The sequence below is a fragment of the Mya arenaria genome, chromosome 13, assembly GCF_026914265.1.
Source record: "Mya arenaria isolate MELC-2E11 chromosome 13, ASM2691426v1".
NCBI classification, from domain to species: domain Eukaryota; kingdom Metazoa; phylum Mollusca; class Bivalvia; order Myida; family Myidae; genus Mya; species Mya arenaria.
The window spans coordinates 9,284,405-9,308,298 of record NC_069134.1 but is presented as its reverse complement, the minus strand read 5'-3'; the positions used below and the strand labels follow the sequence as shown (position 1 = coordinate 9,308,298).

General features: G+C 39.6%; 1 protein-coding gene across 1 annotated transcript; it reads right to left on the bottom strand.

Moving 5' to 3' along the window:
* Window positions 1-595: 595 nt before the first annotated feature.
* On the bottom strand, window positions 596-19,495 carry LOC128213870 (FMRFamide-activated amiloride-sensitive sodium channel-like). Its single transcript, XM_052919940.1, has 13 exons — window positions 19,069-19,495; window positions 18,947-18,966; window positions 17,537-17,715; window positions 7,044-7,124; window positions 6,789-6,880; window positions 6,312-6,475; window positions 5,838-5,927; window positions 5,165-5,288; window positions 4,977-5,052; window positions 3,667-3,724; window positions 2,196-2,281; window positions 1,770-1,845; window positions 596-1,141 (listed from the first exon to the last, which is right to left on the bottom strand). The coding sequence occupies exons 1-13, from the start codon at window positions 19,493-19,495 to the stop codon at window positions 596-598; spliced, it is 2,019 nt and encodes a 672-aa protein (XP_052775900.1).
* Window positions 19,496-23,894: the final 4,399 nt, after the last annotated feature.

The window sequence follows — 23,894 nt, the reverse complement described above, 5'->3', positions numbered from 1 at the left end:
TGTTTGTTGTCAAATATGGAACTACAGATATTAAACAGTGGGTCGGCTATCTGATTTCCAAAGATAAAAAAGTATTGCTTCGGCAGTCAAACATGCACATATACACATACTGTAAGGATATATTATATGCAGAAATAAAAATATTATAAATTTATGCCAACAGGTTGTGTTTTTACTTTGTTCCCTGATCGATCTAGTTGTTTGTAAGCATTAAGGTCTCAAATGGTATACAAGAACACTGCAATGACTGACTGTTCTGTGTTCAGCAAGGCACACATTTACAATAAAATATGTTGAATGGGTGAATAGGTTTTTTTTTATAATTTTGAAACATAATGTTATTGCACGATGATATACGATACTATCGCCAACGGTGTCAAAAGTAGGCTCAAGAAAATCGAGCTTAACCGTTAGTAAAGAAAATTGCAACATAAAATGCCTTTGGTGCGAGAAGATTCAGTTAAAACATTTGTACAAAGGTGAGCACTTGAATCTGACATGTAGCAAACTACACCGTTTGTACAAAACAGCACTGCAATATACGCAGCAACTGTCACAGTGGCATTCATCGCACAACTTTCTTATCAGGAACACATCAGCGTCCGCCTCTTGGATCCAGGCCATTATAACGTGTCCGGTATATATCATCTCTAGGCGAGGGCGTGTGAAACCTGGGCAGGAAGTCGCCATCCCCGTGTCGTCCATGGTCATTTTTACGGGGGCTGTGACCACTTTCCGGGTCTGAATGGTTCCGGCCACTGTATCTGTCATACTCGTTGTTAAACGGACCGTTACGCCCCTGATTGAGGAACCGAGCATCATACGCTGATAAGTGCGCGTGGTGACCCCGATCGTCATCAAAAGTAGGCCGGAATCGGCCGTTGTCATTTCGTCGATGGTCATCATGTTCGTAGCCAACTGGTTTGTCACCGTGCCCTTTGTCATCACTATGAAAACCAATGTTGTTGCTCAAGTTACCCCGACGATCGTTTTCCCGCCTGCCACGGCGTTCTTTGCATGTTTTGGCGACAAAATAGTTACAGAGTTCGACAAGTAGTTGAACAACTTCGAGAAAACTGAGAATAGAGAGTCCAATCCAAAGGCCGAACGCACCGCCAACGTCAGACAAAAACTGTTGAATCTGAAAAAGTAAATAAAATTTAAGTTGAAAACAAGCATTTCTTAAGCTAATAGACAGGAAAAGGATTTAACTCCCCCCGCCCATCCCACCTCAAGAAAAAAACATTAAACGTGGAAAGCATTGAATTAATTACAATAGTGCAGCTGCGGTGTTCTTTCACCCAATACAATAAAACGGCGAAAAATGGGATACCAAGCATGCATCGCCGTTGAGTTTGCAAAATGCCACCCGTCTGCGCTTCACATGTAAATCAACATGGCAGCATACGCAGCATTTTCATTTAGTTTTTGCATGCGCATCAAATGCAGCTGTGCTGACGTAAACACATCTTTACAATTTGATTTGATTTGATATTTTATATGCACTGTTTTTTATCAGTGATGAATGGACTAGTCACCCACCAGTGTCCGTTTAGTCGCAATCAGTCAGATTCGCTGATAAGTCACTAATCTTTCTCAACCAGTTCCATCACATATCACCGTCCCTATGGTGAACAGTTACCGATACAAAACAATTCGCTGTATGATCGGCGATCTATTTGCAAATATTAATTAACCGTTTAGAAATGTAAGCTTTACAATTTTAAACAGTGTTGATTTGACTCGGCTTAACTGTAAAACCTGCTTACCTCGATCTGCGGTTCCTCTGTCACGTTGTTGAAATTAAGGTCCTCGTAGTAGATATTCACCTTCAGAAAGTTATTGCTGAAATGACGATTTGCGGCAAACATTTATATATGTTCATCATTATTATTTCGGTTGAATATTTATTTCATCAAATAATGCACGTGGCATGGTCATTGTAAGCGCCAATACTAGAATTCCTCGTAAATATTTAAATGATTTTTACCAAACAAGCTTTACAAATTTATGTCGTTCAAAAGCCCGTGTGACAAGGCATTGGCGTTCACCAGAGTGATGATGCTATGCGTACCACATTCGTTAGATTTAACATTATCAAACCTCTGATGAATGAGAATGAGGTAATGGCTGTGGTAGGTTAGTCTGCGATACCAAAAAACACACAGAACAGAGTAATATTGTGGCCTACTTACTTGATGATCCAGAGATCGTTGACGTGTTCTCGGAGTTTGGCACACACGGCCTTGTCACGGTTACACACGCCCTGTAGCAACACTCTCTGAAGATTGGAAATAGTTGAGTCAAACAGTTACGGATAATAATGGCAATTTATTCCCAGACATTTGTTGAGGTAGATCAACATTATTACTCCGAGCTGTTTTTACTGTAATAATGGATTAACCGTGGTCAATGTGACAATCAATTATAGTGTAACATGTATATGTTTTTAAATTCATTCAATACTCCATTGTTTTATAGTCTAGTAGTATTTGCAATTTTGCATGGTGACTTAGCTTCGTTAAAATAAAATTATGTTCCCCCCATGATATTTTTAGCATGTATTTTTCAATATTTGGTAAGAATGTTCTAGAAATGTTAATTTATATCATGTTAATTTTTTTTAGAATAAACAATAAATTATTATTATAAAAGAATTTGAGAGAAAGTTCTTGAGGATTGTTGTAGTTTGTTCTGGGACATTCTTATTTGGTATATAAGAGCAAACTTCGTTGATCTTTTTTTTTTTTGGTAAAATTTAAGTTTCTTTCTGTATAACAGCTTCACCAGTGCTTAAAATTAAAAAAAAAAATTGCTAAATCATTTCTAAAAAGCGTAAATAATAATGTGAGGATAACAATTCAACCTTTTATAGGAATATTTCAGAAAGTGTTGTTGGATTAAAATAGTGCTCATATAGTATATCTGATATTTCATGTGAACTAATTTCCTTGGACATATTAAAATACCCGGATCAGTGGAGATATTTTGTGAACTTTCTGGCATTATTCTGTATTCAATGTTTTTAAATTTTGAGAAAACTTTTACAAAAAAATCGTTTGTAAACTGTTATTGAAAAAAATTGTTGTTTGAGATTGAGCCTGGCCGCGGCCCAACTTCTCGAGCAATCTTAATGTTCTTCTTACACAATCAACATCAGCACACCATTTTTGTATTGGAATAAATTGTTATTCTTAATTTAAATAGTTCTGAGGCTTTCAAAGACAATTGTCTATAATTATGATGCTCACGGTAAACTAGTTTTTGTTATTCAAAATCATGTTTAAGTAAGTAATTTGGCTGAAATACGTTAATAAGCTTCAATTGCCTCCAGACAACGGCACCCTGAACTGTCAATCATACCTACCTCACGTATGCGCAGTGGTCGGAGCGATCTAATATAGATAGACGACAGTACCAACTCATGAAGACCGACAATAATGTTTGTATTCACCGTAAAATCTGCTTTACATGGTATGGAGCTACAAGTAGCTTTGTACAGTAATTGGAGTTAATCCACAAATATGTGCGAACACCAAAGGGTTAAAGTGTGCAACAACTCCCAAACCAGTCCTAAGTGAACATAACGGTTCATTTAGATAATACAATAACAATTATAAGTATTAAAATTTGCTAACATTTAAATCCATATACTATGTTACTTACTGCATACTCATTTGTAGGCCATTGTCTTTGACTCAAAGTTTTCGTGTACTCAGTTTCTCTAAAAAATACAAATGATAAAAAGGAATAAGTATAAACAGTGAAACAAAATTCAATAGCCTTCTTAACAACTGAAGTATTCATTATCCAGATTCATTTTGATGACTGTGCAAATGTTTTAATACGTATATTTATCATTGTAATACTACGTAGTCACGTTCATCACGTGGGACGAAGAAGAGGAACGGAATGGATCATCCGTATTCGACAATACAAACAAATGTAGTATATAAAGCCAGTGACCATCAGGCTAACTAACTACCTACTGTCTATACATGGTCTACTGTGGATCCATGGTCTACTGGTAACAAACTTGGCTGTCAATCCAGGTGTTGCAAGTTCGATTCCCCGCCGCAACACTAAAACATACTAATCGTCTTCCGGGAGTGACTTTAAATTGGTGTCCCATGTGGCAGAGCTATACATTGGTGCGCGTTATAGAACCAGAGTAGCTATAACCAGGGTACATTATGTCTGTTCACTATGTTCCAAAAACCTAAAATGACGAACAATCGTATCGGAGCACTCGCCGAATGGGCCTTGAGTGCGAGTATAAAACCCACCCCAGATTACTACAGTATAAGTCCTTTAAGGTTTCCGTTAAGAACACAATCACAAGCAAAAACAACTTACTTTCGTTTATAAGACGCGGCCCAAAGGGATAAAAGTTTCCTAAACTTGTTTTTATAGAGGAAGCGTTTTGGTGTCTGCTAATAGTTTAACAATCGATATATATCATGTTTTAACGATAATCTTCAAATTTATTCGCTGCCTTTTCATTCAGACTGGTCGCTGGTTAGAAGCAGTGGTTATTTCCCTTTGTCAAGGGAAAGCTTTGCGTTTATTAAATTAACCAACAATCTTTGGTGTATGAACTATTTTCCAAATATCTCCTAAAATTGTCCCGCAGACATTTACTGCGAAATGGCTAATTGGCTGCAATTCGGATGGTTTGAGATACATGTTTTATTCACTTCCTGCTTATCTCAATCACTTATTAGAACGTTTCAACTTTTGTTTACCCTTACCCGAATTATGATTAAAAATATATATTCATACTTAAACCTATTTAACCGCGTATTTGATGTCTCGATTCAAAATTAGTATTTTTAGGTATTTGCCTACTACTTCCGGCAATATGTATAACCCAAAATACGTATGCATATACACATTCCTTCCGTTAAAGACGAAAGGAAAATGGGATGACATGAAGCTTCCGATAAAATGCATTTAAAAACCCATGACGTACGTACTTGCAGGGGTTAAAGCAGGAACACGATGTCGCCCCGGTGTCATATTTTCGGGTAGTGTTGGTGACGCAACGTAACTCTGTGGACAAAAAGAGACAATTTCAAATTGTAAAGAAATTAGTTTCTCACCACCAGCAACTTTCAAAGAAGTATGCGATTTCTTAATAGTGACAAATTAATAATTAGCCAACCTGTTCTGTTTCGGCAAACTTTAAGGCTCTCATTTATTCGCGTCATAGCAAATTCCTCGTCTCTCGCATCAAAACAACCACAGTTGCGGATGATTTGAGAACTCAGACAGAAAGCCTGACAGGCCTGAAAAAGCAGATACAAATAGTAGAAATTTGTTTGATTCCATTAAAATACTCCAACTATCTAAACCAGTTTCAAATGTAACACGTTTACAGGGCGGGGGGGGGGGGGGAGCGAACATGCAATGGAAAAAAGACAACAGTTACCCGAAATATGAACGTCATAATGTAAATTGAGAAACTGACATAACATTTTAGCATGAACAATTAAGCCATCTTTCTATTCTTTCGTGTCTTAGTAGTCCCCATATTTCGGAAACGAACAAAAAACGGCCCAAGCATCGAACGGTTTGAAAAACAACAACACATATGCAAACAATGTGTTTAAAAATGTTTAAAATCATATGAGGAAATTATCAATAAGTATTAATTGTAACGACCCGTTTGTCTTTAATAGTCAGTCTATCGGCATTTTTACACTGACAATGTCCAAAAGACAAATCAAACATATTTTTTTAAGAATTATCAACAATAAAATTATCAGAACAAGGGTATTAACCAAGAATTACGTATACATATACACGTTCCGACTTCATACATCCCTAAAACCTACCCTGCGAGAATATGTCCGTTTGTACATCTTCAAAAACTCAGCTCCTTCATTGCATTCGCCATAGTTTCCGCCCAACCGTTCAATAGCCAACTAAAGTAAATATTAACTTTAGATACTATGTATGTAAATTTCAGGATAAGTCGGGTACTTTCCACTAGCCATACCCCTTTTAATCGCGCGCCTAAATAAGACCAATTACAATAACAAAACTTTACAACATGCGAAGGAAGCATACGAAATGTAACTGTGCGGCTACATGGCATAGTCAAGATCTACATTTTTATACATAAGATCTACATATGAATATCAAAGATGCTGCTGTAGCACCCTGTTAACGTCACAAACACGTGACCTCCCCTAGCTATATCACATAGGAAACAAAGTATTATTAAATCGAAATAATATTGGTCACGTGTATATGCCAGGCCCCACTGTACTCAAATATGCACTATCAGTATCATATACATAAAATACCAATTTTAGCGCGATGTCCGTCTCGAACGATGAAGCGACATAGAGCCCCTCCTGCGCTGGAAATGGCATGGCGTCGGGCTTCTGCACCTGCACGCGGACCCCATATCCGGTCGTAATTCCCTTGAGGTACTCATTGGACTCCAGGAAAAGCACCAAGGATAGGCCTTTGAGGGTTAATGAGAGAATATGCTGGCTTGTAAATAGATAATGGGCAGAGGGGCTGGGGTCAATGCATGTGGCTACGAGGAATATAGTCAGGAAGTACACTTTAAACCCTTACAGGGATGGTTTTAAGATTATAACAAAAATAATCAAAATTTAACTGTACACAGTGAATACAAACCCATACACGGATGTAAACCTATAAGCAGTGCCAACATAAATATGAAAGAAAATGGTCTTGTTGTGGAAATGATAAATGTTCACGCAGTGTTAATAATTTTTAGGTTATATTAGAGTTTTATTATGATGCCTTACCCCCTGCAGGGCCTGCGCGGGAAACCTCGAACCGCTCCTCGTTTAGAATCCAACAATTTCCGTACTCCGACGTCTGGTGCAGCTTGAACATTCTGAAAACATGCACATTCAAAAGTGAAATTTAGATTTTGTTATAAGATCATACACAGGAGGCACGTGCAGATGTTTAAATAATAAGCATACAAAGTTCCGTTTATATGTATTAGGCCAAGTACTATGAACATCACGGTTACAATAAAACTGTTGTTAACTTACTCCGAAGTACACGTTCGCCCGTTGAATGTGCAGCTTAGCAACATGTCCGATATCTGATGTCCAAGGCGTTCTCGGTTTATCCTGAGATGGAAATATGGTAATATCTTAAATGTTTTCAACGCACTGGCTTTAACATACATTTAATCTATCCGAAGGAAATTCTGAATGCACATTTACGTATGCAACCTCATCGGGCCATCTCCGCCGGAATTAAGTCGCAAGGTTACTGTTATTTGTATAAGCTAAAACAATCGTCAGTGATAACTACACATATACATTAGCAATGGTAGCATACCTAATCATATCCATGGGCAGTGAACGAGTACCTAATCATATTCATGAGCAATGGTAGCTTATCTAGGCATATACATGAGCGGTTGCAACATACTAGTACCTAATCATATCCATGAGCAATGTTAGCATACCTAGTCATATACATGAGCAATGGTAGCATACCTAGTCATATCCATGAGCAATGGTAGCATACCTAGTCATATACATGAGCAATGGCAGCGTACCTTATCATATCCATGAACAATGGTAGCATACCTTATCATATCCATGAGCAATGGTAGCATACCTAGTCATATCTATGAGCAATGGTAGCATACCTAGTCATATCCATGAGCAATGGTAGCATACATAGTCATATCCATGAGCAATGGTAGCATACCTAGTCATATCTATGAGCAATGGTAGCATTTCTAGTCATATCTATAAGCAATGGTAGCATACCTAGTCATATCTATGAGCAATGGTAGCATATCTAGTCATATCTATGAGCAATGGTAGCATACCTAGTCATATCTATGAGCAATGGTAGCATACCTATACATATACATGAGCAATGGCAGCGTACCTTATCATATCCATGAACAATGGTAGCATACCTTATCATATCCATGAGCAATGGTAGCATACCTAGTCATATCTATGAGCAATGGTAGCATACCTAGCCATATGGATGAGCAATGGAAGAATACATAGCCATATAGATGAGCAACGGTAGCATACCTAGCCATATGGATAAGCAATGGAAGAATACATAGCCATAAAGATGAGCAACGGTAGCATACCTAGCCATATGGATAAGCAATGGAAGAATACATAGCCATATAGATGAGCAACGGTAGCATACCTAGCCATATGGATAAGCAATGGAAGAATACATAGCCATATAGATGAGCAACGGTAGCATACCTAGCCATATGGATAAGCAATGGAAGAATACATAGCCATATAGATGAGCAACGGTAGCATACCTAGCCATATGGATGAGCAACGGTAGCATACCTAGCCATATGGATAAGCAACGGTAGCATACCTAGCCATATGGATAAGCAATGGAAGAATACATAGCCATATAGATGAGCAACGGTAGCATACCTAGCCATATAGATGAGCAATGGTAGCATACCTAGTCATATCCATGAACAATGCTGGCATACCTAGTCATATCTATGAGCAATGGTAGCATACCTAGTCATATCTATGAGCAATGGTAGCATACCTAGTCATATCTATGAGCAATGGTAGCATACCTAGTCATATCCATGAACAATGCTGGCATACCTAGTCATATCTATGAGCAATGGTAGCATACCTAGTCATATCTATGAGCAATGGTAGCATACCTAGTCATATCTATGAGCAATGGTAGCATACCTAGTCATATCTATGAACAATGCTGGCATACCTAGTCATATCTATAAGCCATGCTAGCATTCCTAATCGTATCCATGAGCAATGGTTGCATACCTAGTCATATACATGAGCAATGGCAGCGTACCTTATCATATCCATGAACAATGGTAGAATACTTAAGCATTATCCATGAGCAATGGTAGCGGACCTTATCAAATCTATAAGCAAAGGTAACATACCAAGTTATATCCAAGACCAATGATAGCATACCTGATCTAATCGATTAGCAATGGAGGCATACATAGTCATATGGATGAGCAGTGGTAAAATATTAAGTCATATCCATGAGCAATGGTAGCGGACTTAATAATGTCTATGAGCAATGGTAATCTACCAAATCATATCCAAGCGCAATGGTAGCATACCTAGTCATATCCAAGCGCAATGGTAGCGTACCTCATATCCATAAGCAATGCTAGCATGCCTAGTCATATACATGAGTAATGGTAGCGTACCTCATCATATCCATGAACAATGGTAGCGTAATTGTATATCCGAGAGCAATGGTAGCGTAATTGTCATATCCGTGAGCAATGGTGCTAGTATAATCATACCCATGGGCAATAGAAGTTTGCTTTATCTTATCCATGGGCATACCTAGCCGTAAGGATGAGCAAATGTAGCATACCTAGCCATATGAATGAGCAACGGTGGCATGCCTAGCCATATGGATAAGCAATGGAAGAATGGATTGGATACGGTGAAATACCTAGCCATATGAATGAGCAACGATGACATACCTAGCCATATGGATAAGCAACGGTGGCATACCTAGCCATATGGATAAGCAATGGAAGAATACCAAGCCGTATGGATGAGCAACGGTCGCATACCTAGCCATATAGATGAGCAACAGTAGCATACCTAGCCATATAGATGAGCAACAGTAGCATACCTAGCCAGTATGGATGAGCAACGGAGGAATACCTAGCCGTATGGATAAGCAATGGAGGAATACCTAGCCGTATGGATAAGCAATGGAGGAATACCTAGCCGTATGGATGAGCAACGGTAGCATACCTAGCCATATGAATGAGCAACGGTAGCATACCTAGCCATATGGATAAGCAATGGAAGAATACATAGCCATATAGATGAGCAACGGTAGCATACCTAGCCATATGGATGAGCAATGGAAGAATACATAGCCATATAGATGAGCAACGGTAGCATACCTAGCCATATGGATAAGCAATGGAAGAATACATAGCCATAAAGATGAGCAACGGTAGCATACCTAGCCATATGGATAAGCAATGGAAGAATACATAGCCATATAGATGAGCAACGGTAGCATACCTAGCCATATGGATAAGCAATGGAAGAATACATAGCCATATAGATGAGCAACGGTAGCATACCTAGCCATATGGATAAGCAATGGAAGAATACATAGCCATATAGATGAGCAACGGTAGCATACCTAGCCATATGGATGAGCAACGGTAGCATACCTAGCCATATGGATAAGCAACGGTAGCATACCTAGCCATATGGATAAGCAATGGAAGAATACATAGCCATATAGATGAGCAACGGTAGCATACCTAGCCATATAGATGAGCAACGGTAGCATACCTAGCCATATGGATAAGCAACGGTAGCATACCTAGCCATATGGATAAGCAACGGTAGCATACCTAGCCATATGGATGAGCAACAGTAGCATACCTAGCTATATGAATGAGCAACGGTAGCATACCTAGCCATATAGATGAGCAACGGTAGCATACCTAGCCATATGGATAAGCAATGGAAGAATACATAGCCATATAGATGAGCAACGGTAGCATACCTAGCCATATAGATGAGCAACAGTAGCATACCTAGCCATATAGATGAGCAACGGTAGCATGCCTAGCCATGTGAATGAGTAATGGAAGAATACATAGCCATATAGATGAGCAACGGTAGCATACCTAGCCATATGAATGAGTAATGGAAGAATACATAGCCATATAGATGAGCAACGGTAGCATGCCTAGCCATGTGAATGAGTAATGGAAGAATACATAGCCATATAGATGAGCAACGGTAGCATACCTAGCCATGTGAATGAGTAATGGAAGAATACATAGCCATATAGATGAGCAACGGTAGCATGCCTAGCCATATGGATGAGTAATGGAAGAATACATAGCCATATAGATGAGCAACGGTAGCATACATAGCCATATAGATGAGCAACGGTAGCATGCCTAGCCATATGAATGAGCAACGGTAGCATACCTAGCCATATTATAGATGAGCAACGGTGGCAAACCTAGCCATATAGATGAGCATACCTAGCCATATAGATGAGCAATGGAAGAATACCTAGCCATGTGGATGAGCAACGGTAGCATACCTAGCCATATGGATGAGCATCGGTACCATACCTAGCCATATGGATGAGCAATGAAAGCATACCTAGCCATATGGATGAGCATCGGTAGCATACCTAGCCATGTGGATGAGCAATGGAAGAATACCTAGCAATATGGATGAGCATCGGTAGCATACCTAGCCATATGAATGAGCAATGTAAGTATACCTAGCCATATGGATGAGCATCGGTAGCATACCTAGCTATATGGATGAGCAATGGAAGAATACCTATCTATATGGATGATCATCGGTAGCATACCTAGCCATATGAATGAGCAATGTAAGTATACCTAGCCATGTGGATGAGCAACGGTAGCATACTTAGCCATATGGATTAGCAACGGTAGAATACCTACCCATATGGATGAGCAATGTAAGAATACCTAGCCATATGGATGAGCATCGGTAGCATACCTAGCCATATAGATGAGCAACGGTAGCATACCTAGCCATATGGATTAGCAACGGTAGAATACCTACCCATATGGATGAGCAATGTAAGAATACCAAGCTATATGGATGAGCAACGGTAGCACAACTAGCCATATGGTTGAGCATCGGTAGCATACCTAGCCATATAGATGAGCAATGGAAGAACACCTAGCCATATGGATGAGCAACGGTAGCATGCCTAGCCATATGGATGAGCAACGGTAGCATACCTAGCCATATAGATGAGCAACGGTAGCATACATAGCTATATTATAGATGAGCAACGGTGGCAAACCTAGCCATATAGATGAGCAACGGTAGCATACCTAGCCATATAGATAAACAACGGTAGCATACCTAGCTGTATGGATGAGCAATGGAAGAATATCTAGCCATGTGGATGAGCAATGGAAGAATACCTAGCCATATGGATGAGCAATGGTAGCATACCTAGCTATATAGATGAGCCATGGAAGAATACCTAACCATACAGATGAGCAACGGTAGCATACCTAGCTATATGGATGAGCAATGGGAGAATACCTAGCCATTTGGATGAGCAATGGAAGAATACCTAGCCATGTGGATGAGCAACGGAAGAATACCTAGCTTTATGAATGAGCAATGGAAGAATACCTAGCCATATAGATGAGCAATGGAAGAATACCTAGCCATGTGGATGAGCAACGGTAGCATACCTAGCCATATTGATGAGCATCGATAGCATACCTAGCTATATGGATGAGCAATGCAAGAATACATAGCCATATGGATGAGCATCGGTAGCATACCTAGCCATATGGATGAGCAATGGAAAAATACCTAGCTATTAGCTATATGGATGAGCAATGGAAGAATACCTAGCCATGTGGATGAGCAACGGTAGCATACCTAGCCATATGGATGAGCAACGGTAGCATACCTAGCCATATATATGAGCAATGGTAGCATGCTTAGCCATATGAAAGAGCAACGGTGGCATACCTAGCTATAAATATGAGCAATGGTAGCATACCTAGCCATATGGATGAGCAATGAAAGCATACCTAGCCATATGAATGAGCAACGGTAGCATACCTAGCTATATATATGAGCAATGGTAGCATACCTAGCCATATGGATGAGCAATGAAAGCATACCTAGCCATATGAATGAGCAACGGTAGTATACCTAGCTATAAATATGAGCAATGGTAGCATACCTAGCCATATGGATGAGCAATGAAAGCATACCTAGCCATATGAATGAGCAACGGTAGTATACCTAGCTATAAATATGAGCAATGGTAGCATACCTAGCCATATGGATGAGCAATGAAAGCATCCCTAGCCATATGAATGAGCAACGGTAGCATACCTAGCTATAAATATGAGCAATGGTATCATACCTAGCCATATGGATGAGCAATGAAAGCATACCTAGCCATATGAATGAGCAACGGTAGTATACCTAGCTATAAATATGAGCAATGGTAGCATACCTAGCCATATGGATGAGCAATGAAAGCATACCTAGCCATATGAATGAGCAACGGTAGTATACCTAGCTATAAATATGAGCAATGGTAGCATACCTAGCCATATGGATGAGCAATGGTAGCAAACCTAGCTATATGGATGAGCAACGGTAGCATACCTAGCCATATGAATGAGCAATGGTAGCAAACCTAGCTATATGTATGAGCAATGGTAGCATACATAGCCATATGAATGAGCAACGGTAGCATACCTAGCCATATGAATGAGCAACGGTAGCATACCTAGCCATATAAATGAGCAACGGTAGCATACCTAGCCATATGAATGAGCAACGGTAGTATACCTAGCTATAAATATGAGCAATGGTAGCATACCTAGCCATATGGATGAGCAATGGTAGCAAACCTAGCTATATGGATGAGCAATGGTAGCATACCTAGCCATATGGATGAGCAATGGTAGCAAACCTAGCCATATGGATGAGCAACGGTAGCATACCTAGCCATATGGATGAGCAATGGTAGCAAACCTAGCTATATGTATGAGCAACGGTAGCATACCTAGCTATATGAATGAGCAACGGTAGCATACCTAGCCATATGGATGAGCAACGGTAGCATACCTAGCCATATGAATGAGCAACGGTAGTATACCTAGCTATAAATATGAGCAATGGTAGCATACCTAGCTATATGAATGAGCAACGGTAGCATACCTAGCCATATGAATGAGCAACGGTAGCATACCTAGCCATATGGATGAGCAACGGTAGCATACCTAGCCATATGAATGAGCAATGGTAGCATACCTAGCTATATGAATGAGCAACGGTAGCATACCTAGCTATAAATATGAGCAACGGTAGCATACCTATCTATATGAATGAGCAACGGTAGCATACCTAGCCATATGGATGAGCAACGGTAGCATACCTAGCCATCTGAATGAGCAACGGTAGCATGCCTAGCCATATGGATGAGCAATGCAAGCATACCTAGCCATATGAATGAGCAACGGTAGTATACCTAGCTATAAATATGAGCAATGGTAGCATACCTAGCTATATGAATGAGCAACGGTAGCATACCTAGCCATATGGATGAGCAACGGTAGCATACCTAGCCATATGAATTAGCAACGGTAGCATACCTAGCCATATGGATGAGCAATGGTAGCATACCTAGCTATATGAATGAGCAACGGTAGTATACCTAGCCATATGAATGAGCAACGGTAGTATACCTAGCCATATGGATGAGCAATGGTAGCATACCTAGCTATATGAATGAGCAACGGTAGTATACCTAGCCATATGGATGAGCAACGGTAGCAAACCTAGCTATATGTATGAGCAACGGTAGCATACATAGCTATATGAATGAGCAACGGTAGCATACCTAGCCATATGGATGAGCAACGGTAGCATACCTAGCTATATGAATGAGCAACGGTAGTATACCTAGCTATAAATATGAGCAATGGTAGCAAACCTAGCCATGTGGATGAGCAACGGTAGCATACCTAGCCATATGGATGAGCAACGGTAGCATACCTAGCCATATGAATGAGCAACGGTAGCATACCTAGCCATATGGATGAGCAATGGTAGCATACCTAGCTATAAATATGAGCAACGGTAGCATACCTAGCCATATGAATGAGCAACGGTAGCATACCTAGCCATATGGATGAGCAACGGTAGCATACCTAGCCATATGAATGAGCAACGGTAGCATACCTAGCCATATGGATGAGCAATGGTAGCATGCCTAGCTATAAATATGAGCAACGGTAGCATACCTAGCCATATGGATGAGCAATGGTAGCAAACCTAGCTATATGGATGAGCAATGGTAGCATACCTAGCCATATGGATGAGCAATGGTAGCAAACCTAGCTATATGTATGAGCATTGGTAGCATGCCTAGCCATATGAATGAGCAACGGTGGCATTACTAGCCATATGGATGAGCAATGTAAGAATACCTTGCCATATGCATGAGCAATGGAAGAATACTTAGCTATATGGATAAGCAATGGAAGAATACCTAGCCATATAGATGAGCAACGTAAGAATACCTAGCCATATGGATGAGCATCGGTAACATGCCTAGCCATATGAATGAGCAACGGTGGCAAACCTAGCCATATAGATGAGCAACGGTAGCATACCTAGCCATATAGATGAGCAACGGTAGCATACCTAGCCATATAGATGAGCAACGGTAGCATACCTAGCTATATGGATGAGCAATGTAAGAATACCTAGCCGTATGGATGAGCAACGGTAGCATACCTAGCCATATGGATGAGCAATGTAAAAATACCTTGCCATATGGATGAGCATCGGTAGCATGCCTAGCCATATGGATGAGCAAGGGTAGTATACCTAGCCATATAGATGAGCAAGGGTAGCATACCTAGCCATATAGATGAGCATCGGTAGCATACCTAGCCATATAGATGAGCAACGGTAGCATACCTAGCCATTTGGATGAGCATCGGTAGCATACCTAGCCATGTAGATGAGCAATGGTAGCATGCCTAGCCATATGAATGAGCAACGGTGGCAAACCTAGCCATATGGATGAGCAACGGTAGCATACCTAGCCATATAGATGAGCAACGGTAGCATACCTAGCCATATAGATGAGCAACGGTAGCATACCTAGCCATTTGGATGAGCAACGGTAGCATACCTAGCCATATTGATGAGCATCGGTAGCATACCTAGCCATATGGATGAGCATCGGTAGCATACCTAGCCATATGGATGAGCATCGGTAGCATACCTAGCCATATAGATGAGCAACGGTAGCATACCTAGCCATATAGATAAGCAACGGTAGCATACCTAGCCATATGGATGAGCAACGGTAGCATACCTAGCCATATAGATGAGCATCGGTAGCATACCTAGCCATATAGATGAGCAACGGTAGCATACCTAGCCATTTGGATGAGCAACGGTAGCATACCTAGCCATATTGATGAGCATCGGTAGCATACCTAGCCATATGGATGAGCATCGGTAGCATACCTAGCCATATAGATGAGCAACGGTAGCATACCTAGCCATATAGATGAGCATTGGTAGAATACCTAGCCATATAGATGAGCAACGGTAGCATACCTAGCCATAAAGATGAGCAACGGTAGAATGCCTAGCCATGTGGATGTGCAATTGAAGCATACCTTATCATAATGGATGTGCAACGGTAGCATATCTAATCATATGGATGAGCAATTGTAGCATATCTTATCATATGGATGAGCAATTGAAGAATACCTTATCATATGGAAGAACAATGAAAGCATACCATATCATATGGGTGAGCAATATAAGAGTTCCCAGCCATATGGATGAGTAATGTAAGAATACCTTATCATATGGATTACCAATGGTAGCATACCTAATGAAATGGGTAAGCAACGGTAGCATTCCGAATCATATGGATGAGCAATGATAGCATACCTTATCATATGGATGAGCAACGGTAGCTTACCTTATCATATGGTTGACCAATAGTAGCATACCTAATCATATGGTTGAGCAACGGTAGCATACCTAATCATATGGTTGAGCAACGGTAGCATGCCTAATAATATGGTTGAGCAACGGTAGCATACCTAATCATATGGATGAGCTACGGTAGCAATACCTAATAATATGGATGTCCATTGCTCATCCATATGATTAGGTATGCATCCATTGCTCAATCATATGGCTTGGTATGCTACCATTGCCTAGACATATCATTGAACAATGGTAGCGTACAAAAACATAATTATACTTGAACAATGGCAGCTTAACTAGTCATATCCCTGGACAATAATAGCGAACCTAGTAAGATCAATGAAGAATGGAAACGTCAATGGTAAAGACCTTAAGCTGCCAATTGACCTTGCTCCCCCTCCCTCAGAGGCAATTTTGAAGGTTAAAATTTTCCCAAAACTTAAGCAAAACGCCACAAAATGAGATATGTATACGCTCTGAGGGAGGGGGCATAAGTGAGTAACGGACTTTTAAACTGCGTTACCCGAAGTAGTTATTTTTAGTTTTATCTAAATTGTTTCTTCCGTGTATACTGATCGTTTATGAGATAAAAAGTTGGTAATTCATCATTCTTAAGTTCTGTGAAGGTTTTCAAATAATTCAAACAGCACAAATTGGTGTAAATAACGTTACTTTTAAAATGTAACACAAAAAAAACGATTTTACAATTATTATTTTTTATAAAGATTGCTTAAACAAATAAAGTCATTTCATTTGCTTGATAAAAGAGGTATGTCATATTTCAAATACGTTTTAGACGATGTCATCAATTAACCCATAAACTTTCTTATGATTGTGCCGATAACGCGTTTGTAATTTACGTTACTCTCAGTTTATATTTTGCACAATAACGATTCATGCTGGTAAATGATCCTTTTTACCAAATTAAACACTTCAGTTATACATACTTTATATTCTCATTTTATTTCAGATTTGAAAGTAATTTGGTAGCGTACCTAGCCATATCCATGAACAGACTCCTGAAGAGATCTTGGAGCACTGACGCCGTGTCCACAGTGCCGTTGAACGCGTCTGGGTTCTCTTCGTTGTCAAACTCGTGAACGTCAAAGTATTCCTGATCATATTCGGTTATGTTCAGACTTTCGTACTCGTTTACGAACCGTTTACGACGTACCTGCCGTGTAAAACGCATGCGTCATGTTTATTTGTTTTTAATTAAATTTTCCCCAAACCGTTTAGTTTTAATAATTCTAAGCACGGTTTTCGCGAAGGTATTTTAGCGTCTTATTCTTCACTCAAATCATGCTTGTGCCCATTATTATGTTTTATTGCTTGAACATTTCCGGTTCATTGGACAAGGGGTGAATGAAATTAGTCTTGAATAACTTCTTACAATGCATATAAGTATATACAAAAACAATGTTCCACTTCCAATGATTGATATGGCAACCTACAATTAGAATGGGGCTTTATAACATAATAACCTTTTTTAAAGTGACACTCTTATTCAAAAATCAATACATACACATGAAAAACAGACATCAATTTTTACTGATAAACCTTTTTCTACTTACTAAATAATGCATTTATGGAAAATATTGAGAACTGATAACAAAATTGTAACTGTGTATTTAATAGCAGAAAGCACAAACATATTAAATGATTGGTGAATGCTAAAAGATTTAGTGTGGTCTACTATGGTCTCATATTGCCTGTTTTATGCATATTTCTTTCAAATTTAACTCGGTATCCTTCATAAAAAACATTTTTTTCGACATTTATTCATCTTTATTGGAACATTAAAACAATATCATTAATAATGGTAAATCCTATTTGGGAGTAAGAGTGCATCTTTAAGGCGCAAGTTCAAAAACTGGGTGAGGTGATCGGTTAAACGAGATCTGCTTCAATAATTTATACTTTGCTCAGTCTATTACTCATTGAATACTGAATAGTTATTTCAGCTTTGAGAAAATATGTTATGATGTTTTATCTTATAAAATAGAGAAATAAAGCATATGTCTTAATTTAGTTTATATGAAACATATCTCATTCAATGTATGATTTAAACATTTTAACATTGTATTGTAAGAATATTATATACAAGATATATTTAAACGAATTAAATCGAAAGCATATACTGTTTCTCTCCTTATTAAGTTTGTGTTTTCAGTTTTTTTCAAATTGTGCTGAAATAATTTGAGAAAAAGAAGGAAATCCGGCGGACGCTTATAGAAAGATAAGTGAAGGTGAAGATGCGTTAGAATGTATAAAGACTTTGAAAAAGCCTTTATTAAACTGTGAGAAACCAGTGACATTATCAAAGTAAAAGAAGAGTAATACAGAAATATAATACATCAAAGCAATCGAACAAATTGTATATTATATGTTTAAAAAAGTCCTACATTTGTTGGATTGCCGGTTGGTGCTGGTTGAGTCTGGTCTCCTGTTGGCAGAGAACTCGTGCTGTTTTGCATCACTGCGGCTTCCCCTGTTGGCCCCGTCGTCGTCCCTCCATCAGCCACATACGGATCATAATCGTCTGTGAATTGGCCAGGAACTAAATTCTCCGGTTCTAAATCACGTATCAGTCTTTTTAGTGGCCCACCACCACTGAAATGATCCAATCTGCCTTTATGGAGAGTGTTGGTATTACAAATGGTTACCTGGGGAAAACGTAAAGGGGAAAAGCCAAGGGCAACATTTGTTGTCTTCGGCCAGCCATACCACTGGTCAAACAGATACCATAGGTGGAGAACCATGGCCGTGATAGCGCAGACCAGCAGCACACTCCAGATCACCTTTGCCCACCAAAACCTCGCTGTATTGATATACGGCACGCCAACCATTGACGTCTTCTCCGCAAACCGCGTCATAAGACGCCGGAAGCTCTTCCTTTTTCCGGTCGAATCAAGGGATGCGCTGGATCCCGTCCTTGGAAGAGGTCGTTCCATGTTTCTGATAGTTATCTTGGTTCACGTATAAACTAGCCGGTATTGTGTTCTTAAGCCATAATAAGGCACAAAATATTATTTCAACTAATTCTATTTTATTTAAAAGCCGTTTCCTTCTAATATATAACCTTACGTTCACACAACTTTAAACTGGTAAATATATATAATATTTCTGAATAGTAGTCCAGTCATGTTTTCTCAAACTAATGTTGCAAAACGTTAATTTGTCAGTCTTAATATATGTAACTTTCAACAATATACATGTACATACTTATACTATGAGGCTGTTACTTGACTAACACTCTAACACGAAGTCAAAAATAAGGTATCGTCAGTTCATCGGACATGGTTGAACAGTTGCTGTAAATATAAAGTAGTTAATTATTTATCAAACCGAATCCAAATTTTGAAAAGGGAACGACTAGTTTGACATCACAAAATCACGAAAGAAAAAAAAATGAATCACGATGTATTCGTTCGGAAACTGTTCGTACATTTGTTTTCAAATCCACGCATAAGTTACCACGGTTAAACAAACATCCCGTCACGAAACTATTCATGCAACGATACACTTTCTTTCAAATGCAGAATAATGATGGCATTAAATATATTAAAGAATGTTGACGATAATTCATTTGAAAGAATCTAAATCAACTTGAAGAATCAACTTGAAGCTAAAAATTTACACTGTATACGCATTTTTTATCTAGTGAGATTTCAAGGTATCACACAATAATCAAATAATAAATATACTATTTAAAAGTAAATTGGCGTTTCTGTCGTGATATCTCTTAATCTTCTAAACAGTTGATTTAGCAATGTTCTTCTTGAAACATAGGTGTATAGACTTTTAAAAACCTTAAGGCCCCCGATCAATGATTCTGGAATTTTCCAAACAAGTTAAGACCAAGGAGAAGCGGGAGCAATATAAATACTTGAACATTACCATCCATTTCAACATAAACACCAATGGCGGAGCAAAAATAAACACACTATAACATTAGCACCAATGGCAGAGCAACAAACGCACACAATATAACATTAGCACCAGTGGCGGAGCAACAAACACACTATAACATTAACATCAAAGGCGAAGCAACATACACACTTTAATATTGGCACCAATGGCGGAGCAACAAACAAACTATAACATTAGAACCAATGGCAAGAGCAAAATAGACACACTATTACATAAGCACTTATGGCGGATCAACAAACAAACTATAACATTAACATCAAAGGCGAAGCAACAAACACGCATTTATATTAGCACCAATGGCGGAGCAACAAACAGACTATAACATTAGAACCAATGGCGGGGCAATATCCGCACTGATACATCAACACCAATGGCGGAGCAATATCCACATTGGAACATTAGCACCAATGGCGTACCAATATACACACTTGAACATGAGCACCAATGACAATGGGGATGAAATATTCACACTGTAACATTAGCATCAATGGCAATAGGGATGGAATATTCACACTGTAACATTAGCACCAATGGCAATGGGGATGGAATATTCACACTGTAACATTAGCACCAATGGCAATGGGGATGGAATATTCACACTGTAACATTAGCACCAATGGCAATGGGGATGGAATATTCACACTGTAACATTAGCACCAATGGCAATGGGGATGGAATATTCACACTGTAACATTAGCACCAATGGCAATGGGGATGGAATATTCACACTGTAACATTAGCACCAATGGCAATGGGGATGGAATATTCACACTGTAACATTAGCACCAATGGCAATGGGGATGGAATATTCACACTGTAACATTAGCACCAATGGCGGAGCAATATACGCACTTGAACATCAGCACCAATGGCGGGGCAATATACGCACTGGAACATTAGCACCAACTGTGGAGCAAAATACGCACTTGAACATTTGCACCAACGGCGGGGCAATATACGCGCTGGAACTTCAGCACCAATGGCGGAGCAATATACGCACTTGAACATTAGCACCAATCGCGGAGCAACATATGCACTGGAACATTAGCACCAATGGCAGGGCAATATACGCGCTGTAACTTCAGCACCAATGGCGGTCCAATATCCGCACTGGAACATTAGCACCAATGGCGGAGCAATATACGCACTGGATCATCAGCACCAATCGCGAAGCAATATACTGACTTGAACATCAGCACCAATTGCGAAGCAAAATTCGCACAGTACCATTATCACCAATGGCGGAGCCAAATACGCACTGGAACATCAGCACCAATGGCGGGGCATTATACGCACTAGAACATCAGCACCATTGGCGGAGCAATATACGCACTGGATCATTAGCACCAATGACGGTGCAATATCCGCACTGAAAGATTACCACCAATGGCGGAGCAATATCCGCACTGGATCATTTGCACCAATGGCGGTGCAATATCCGCACTGAAACATTAGCACCAATGGCGGAGCAATATCCGCACTGAAACATTAGCACCAATGGCGGAGCAATATCCGCACTGGATCATTAGCACCAATGGCGGGGCAATATCCGCACTGAAACATTAGCACCAATGGCGGAGCAATATACGCACTGGATCATTAGCACCAATGGCGGAGCAATATCCGCACTGAAACATTAGCACCAATGGCGGAGCAATATACGAACTGGATCATTAGCACCAATGGCGGAGCAATAACCGCACTGGAACATTAACACCAATGGTGGAGCAATAAACGCACTGAAACATTAGCACCAATGGCGGAGCAATATCCGCACTGAAACATTAACACCAATGGCGGAGCAATATACGCACTGGATCATTAGCACCAATGGCGGAGCAATATCCGCACTGGAACATTAGCACCAATGGCGGTCCAATATCCGCACTGGAACATTAGCACCAATGGCGGAGCAATATACGCACTGGATCATTAGCACCAATGGCGGATCCGCACTGAAACATTAGCACCAATGGCGGTGCAATATCCGCACTAAAACATTAGCACCAATGGCGGAGCAATATCCGCACTGAAACATTAGCACCAATGGCGGAGCAATATACGCACTGGATCATTAGCACCAATGGCGGAGCAATATCCGCACTGGAACATTAGCACCAATGGCTGTCCAATATCCGCACTGGAACATTAGCACCAATGGCGGAGCAATATACGCACTGGATCATTAGCACCAATGGCGGATCCGCACTGAAACATTAGCACCAATGGCGGAGCAATATACGCACTGGATCATTAGCACCAATGGCGAAGCAATATCCGCACTGGAACATTAGCACCAATGGCGGTGCAATATCTGCACTGAAACATTAGCACCAATGGCGGAGCAATATTCGCACTGGAACATTAGCACCAATGGTGGAGCGATATCCGCGCTGGAACATTAGCACCAATGGCGGAGCAATATCCGCACTGGAACATAAGCACCAATGGCGGTGCAATATCCGCACTGAAACATTGACTCCAATGGGGGAGCAATATACGCACTGGAACATAAGCACCAATGGCGGATGAATATTTGTATTCATAACATAAGCGTTCATTGCAATTAAAGCTGCACTCTCACAGATTTACCGTTTTTACAACTTGTTTACTTTCTGTCTTGGAGCACATTTTTGCCAAAATATCTGCAATCCAATATAAGATTGCTGACAAAAGATTAGATCGCAGATTTGCATATTTCCGTTCGAAAATTAATGTTTTATGGCTTAAACCGTTACTAACGGTTTAAGAAAAAAAAGCATAAAACATTAATTTTTGAGCTGAAATATAAAAATCTGCGATTTAATTTTTGTCAGCAGTCTTATATCATGGGTCCATGGATTTTCGCAAAAATTGGCTCGTTCCAAGACAAAAAATCCTATAGTTGACAAAAACGTCCAATCTGTTGGAGTGCAGCTTTAAGAAATAAGTCAAAATATAGAGAAACTCATCCATTTCGTTTTGAGATGAAATGATGACTATTAACTTTTAGAAAACGTTTTCATACAAAAAGTGTTAAATTGAGTTAGAAACTTGAAGGGGGCCGCATTTGTTTGAATTATATACTTTTAAAACATAATTGATTGTAACTGTGTATTTAATAGCAGAAAGCACAATAATATTAAACAATTGGTGAATGCTTAAATATTTAGTGTGGTCTACTATAGTCTCATGAGGGGGGAAAACCCTGTTTTATGCACATTTCTTTTAAATTTAACTAGGTATCCTTCATAAGAACCATTGTTTTCGACATTTATTCATCCTTTTTGGAACATTAAATCAATACCATTAATTGTGGTAAACCCTATTTGGGAGTAAGAGTGCATCTTTCAGAACCAACTAAGATGTGTCCGATATGATATCGCTCATCTAATAAACGCATTTATTCAAAGTACATGGTAACCATGGAAGACGAATACC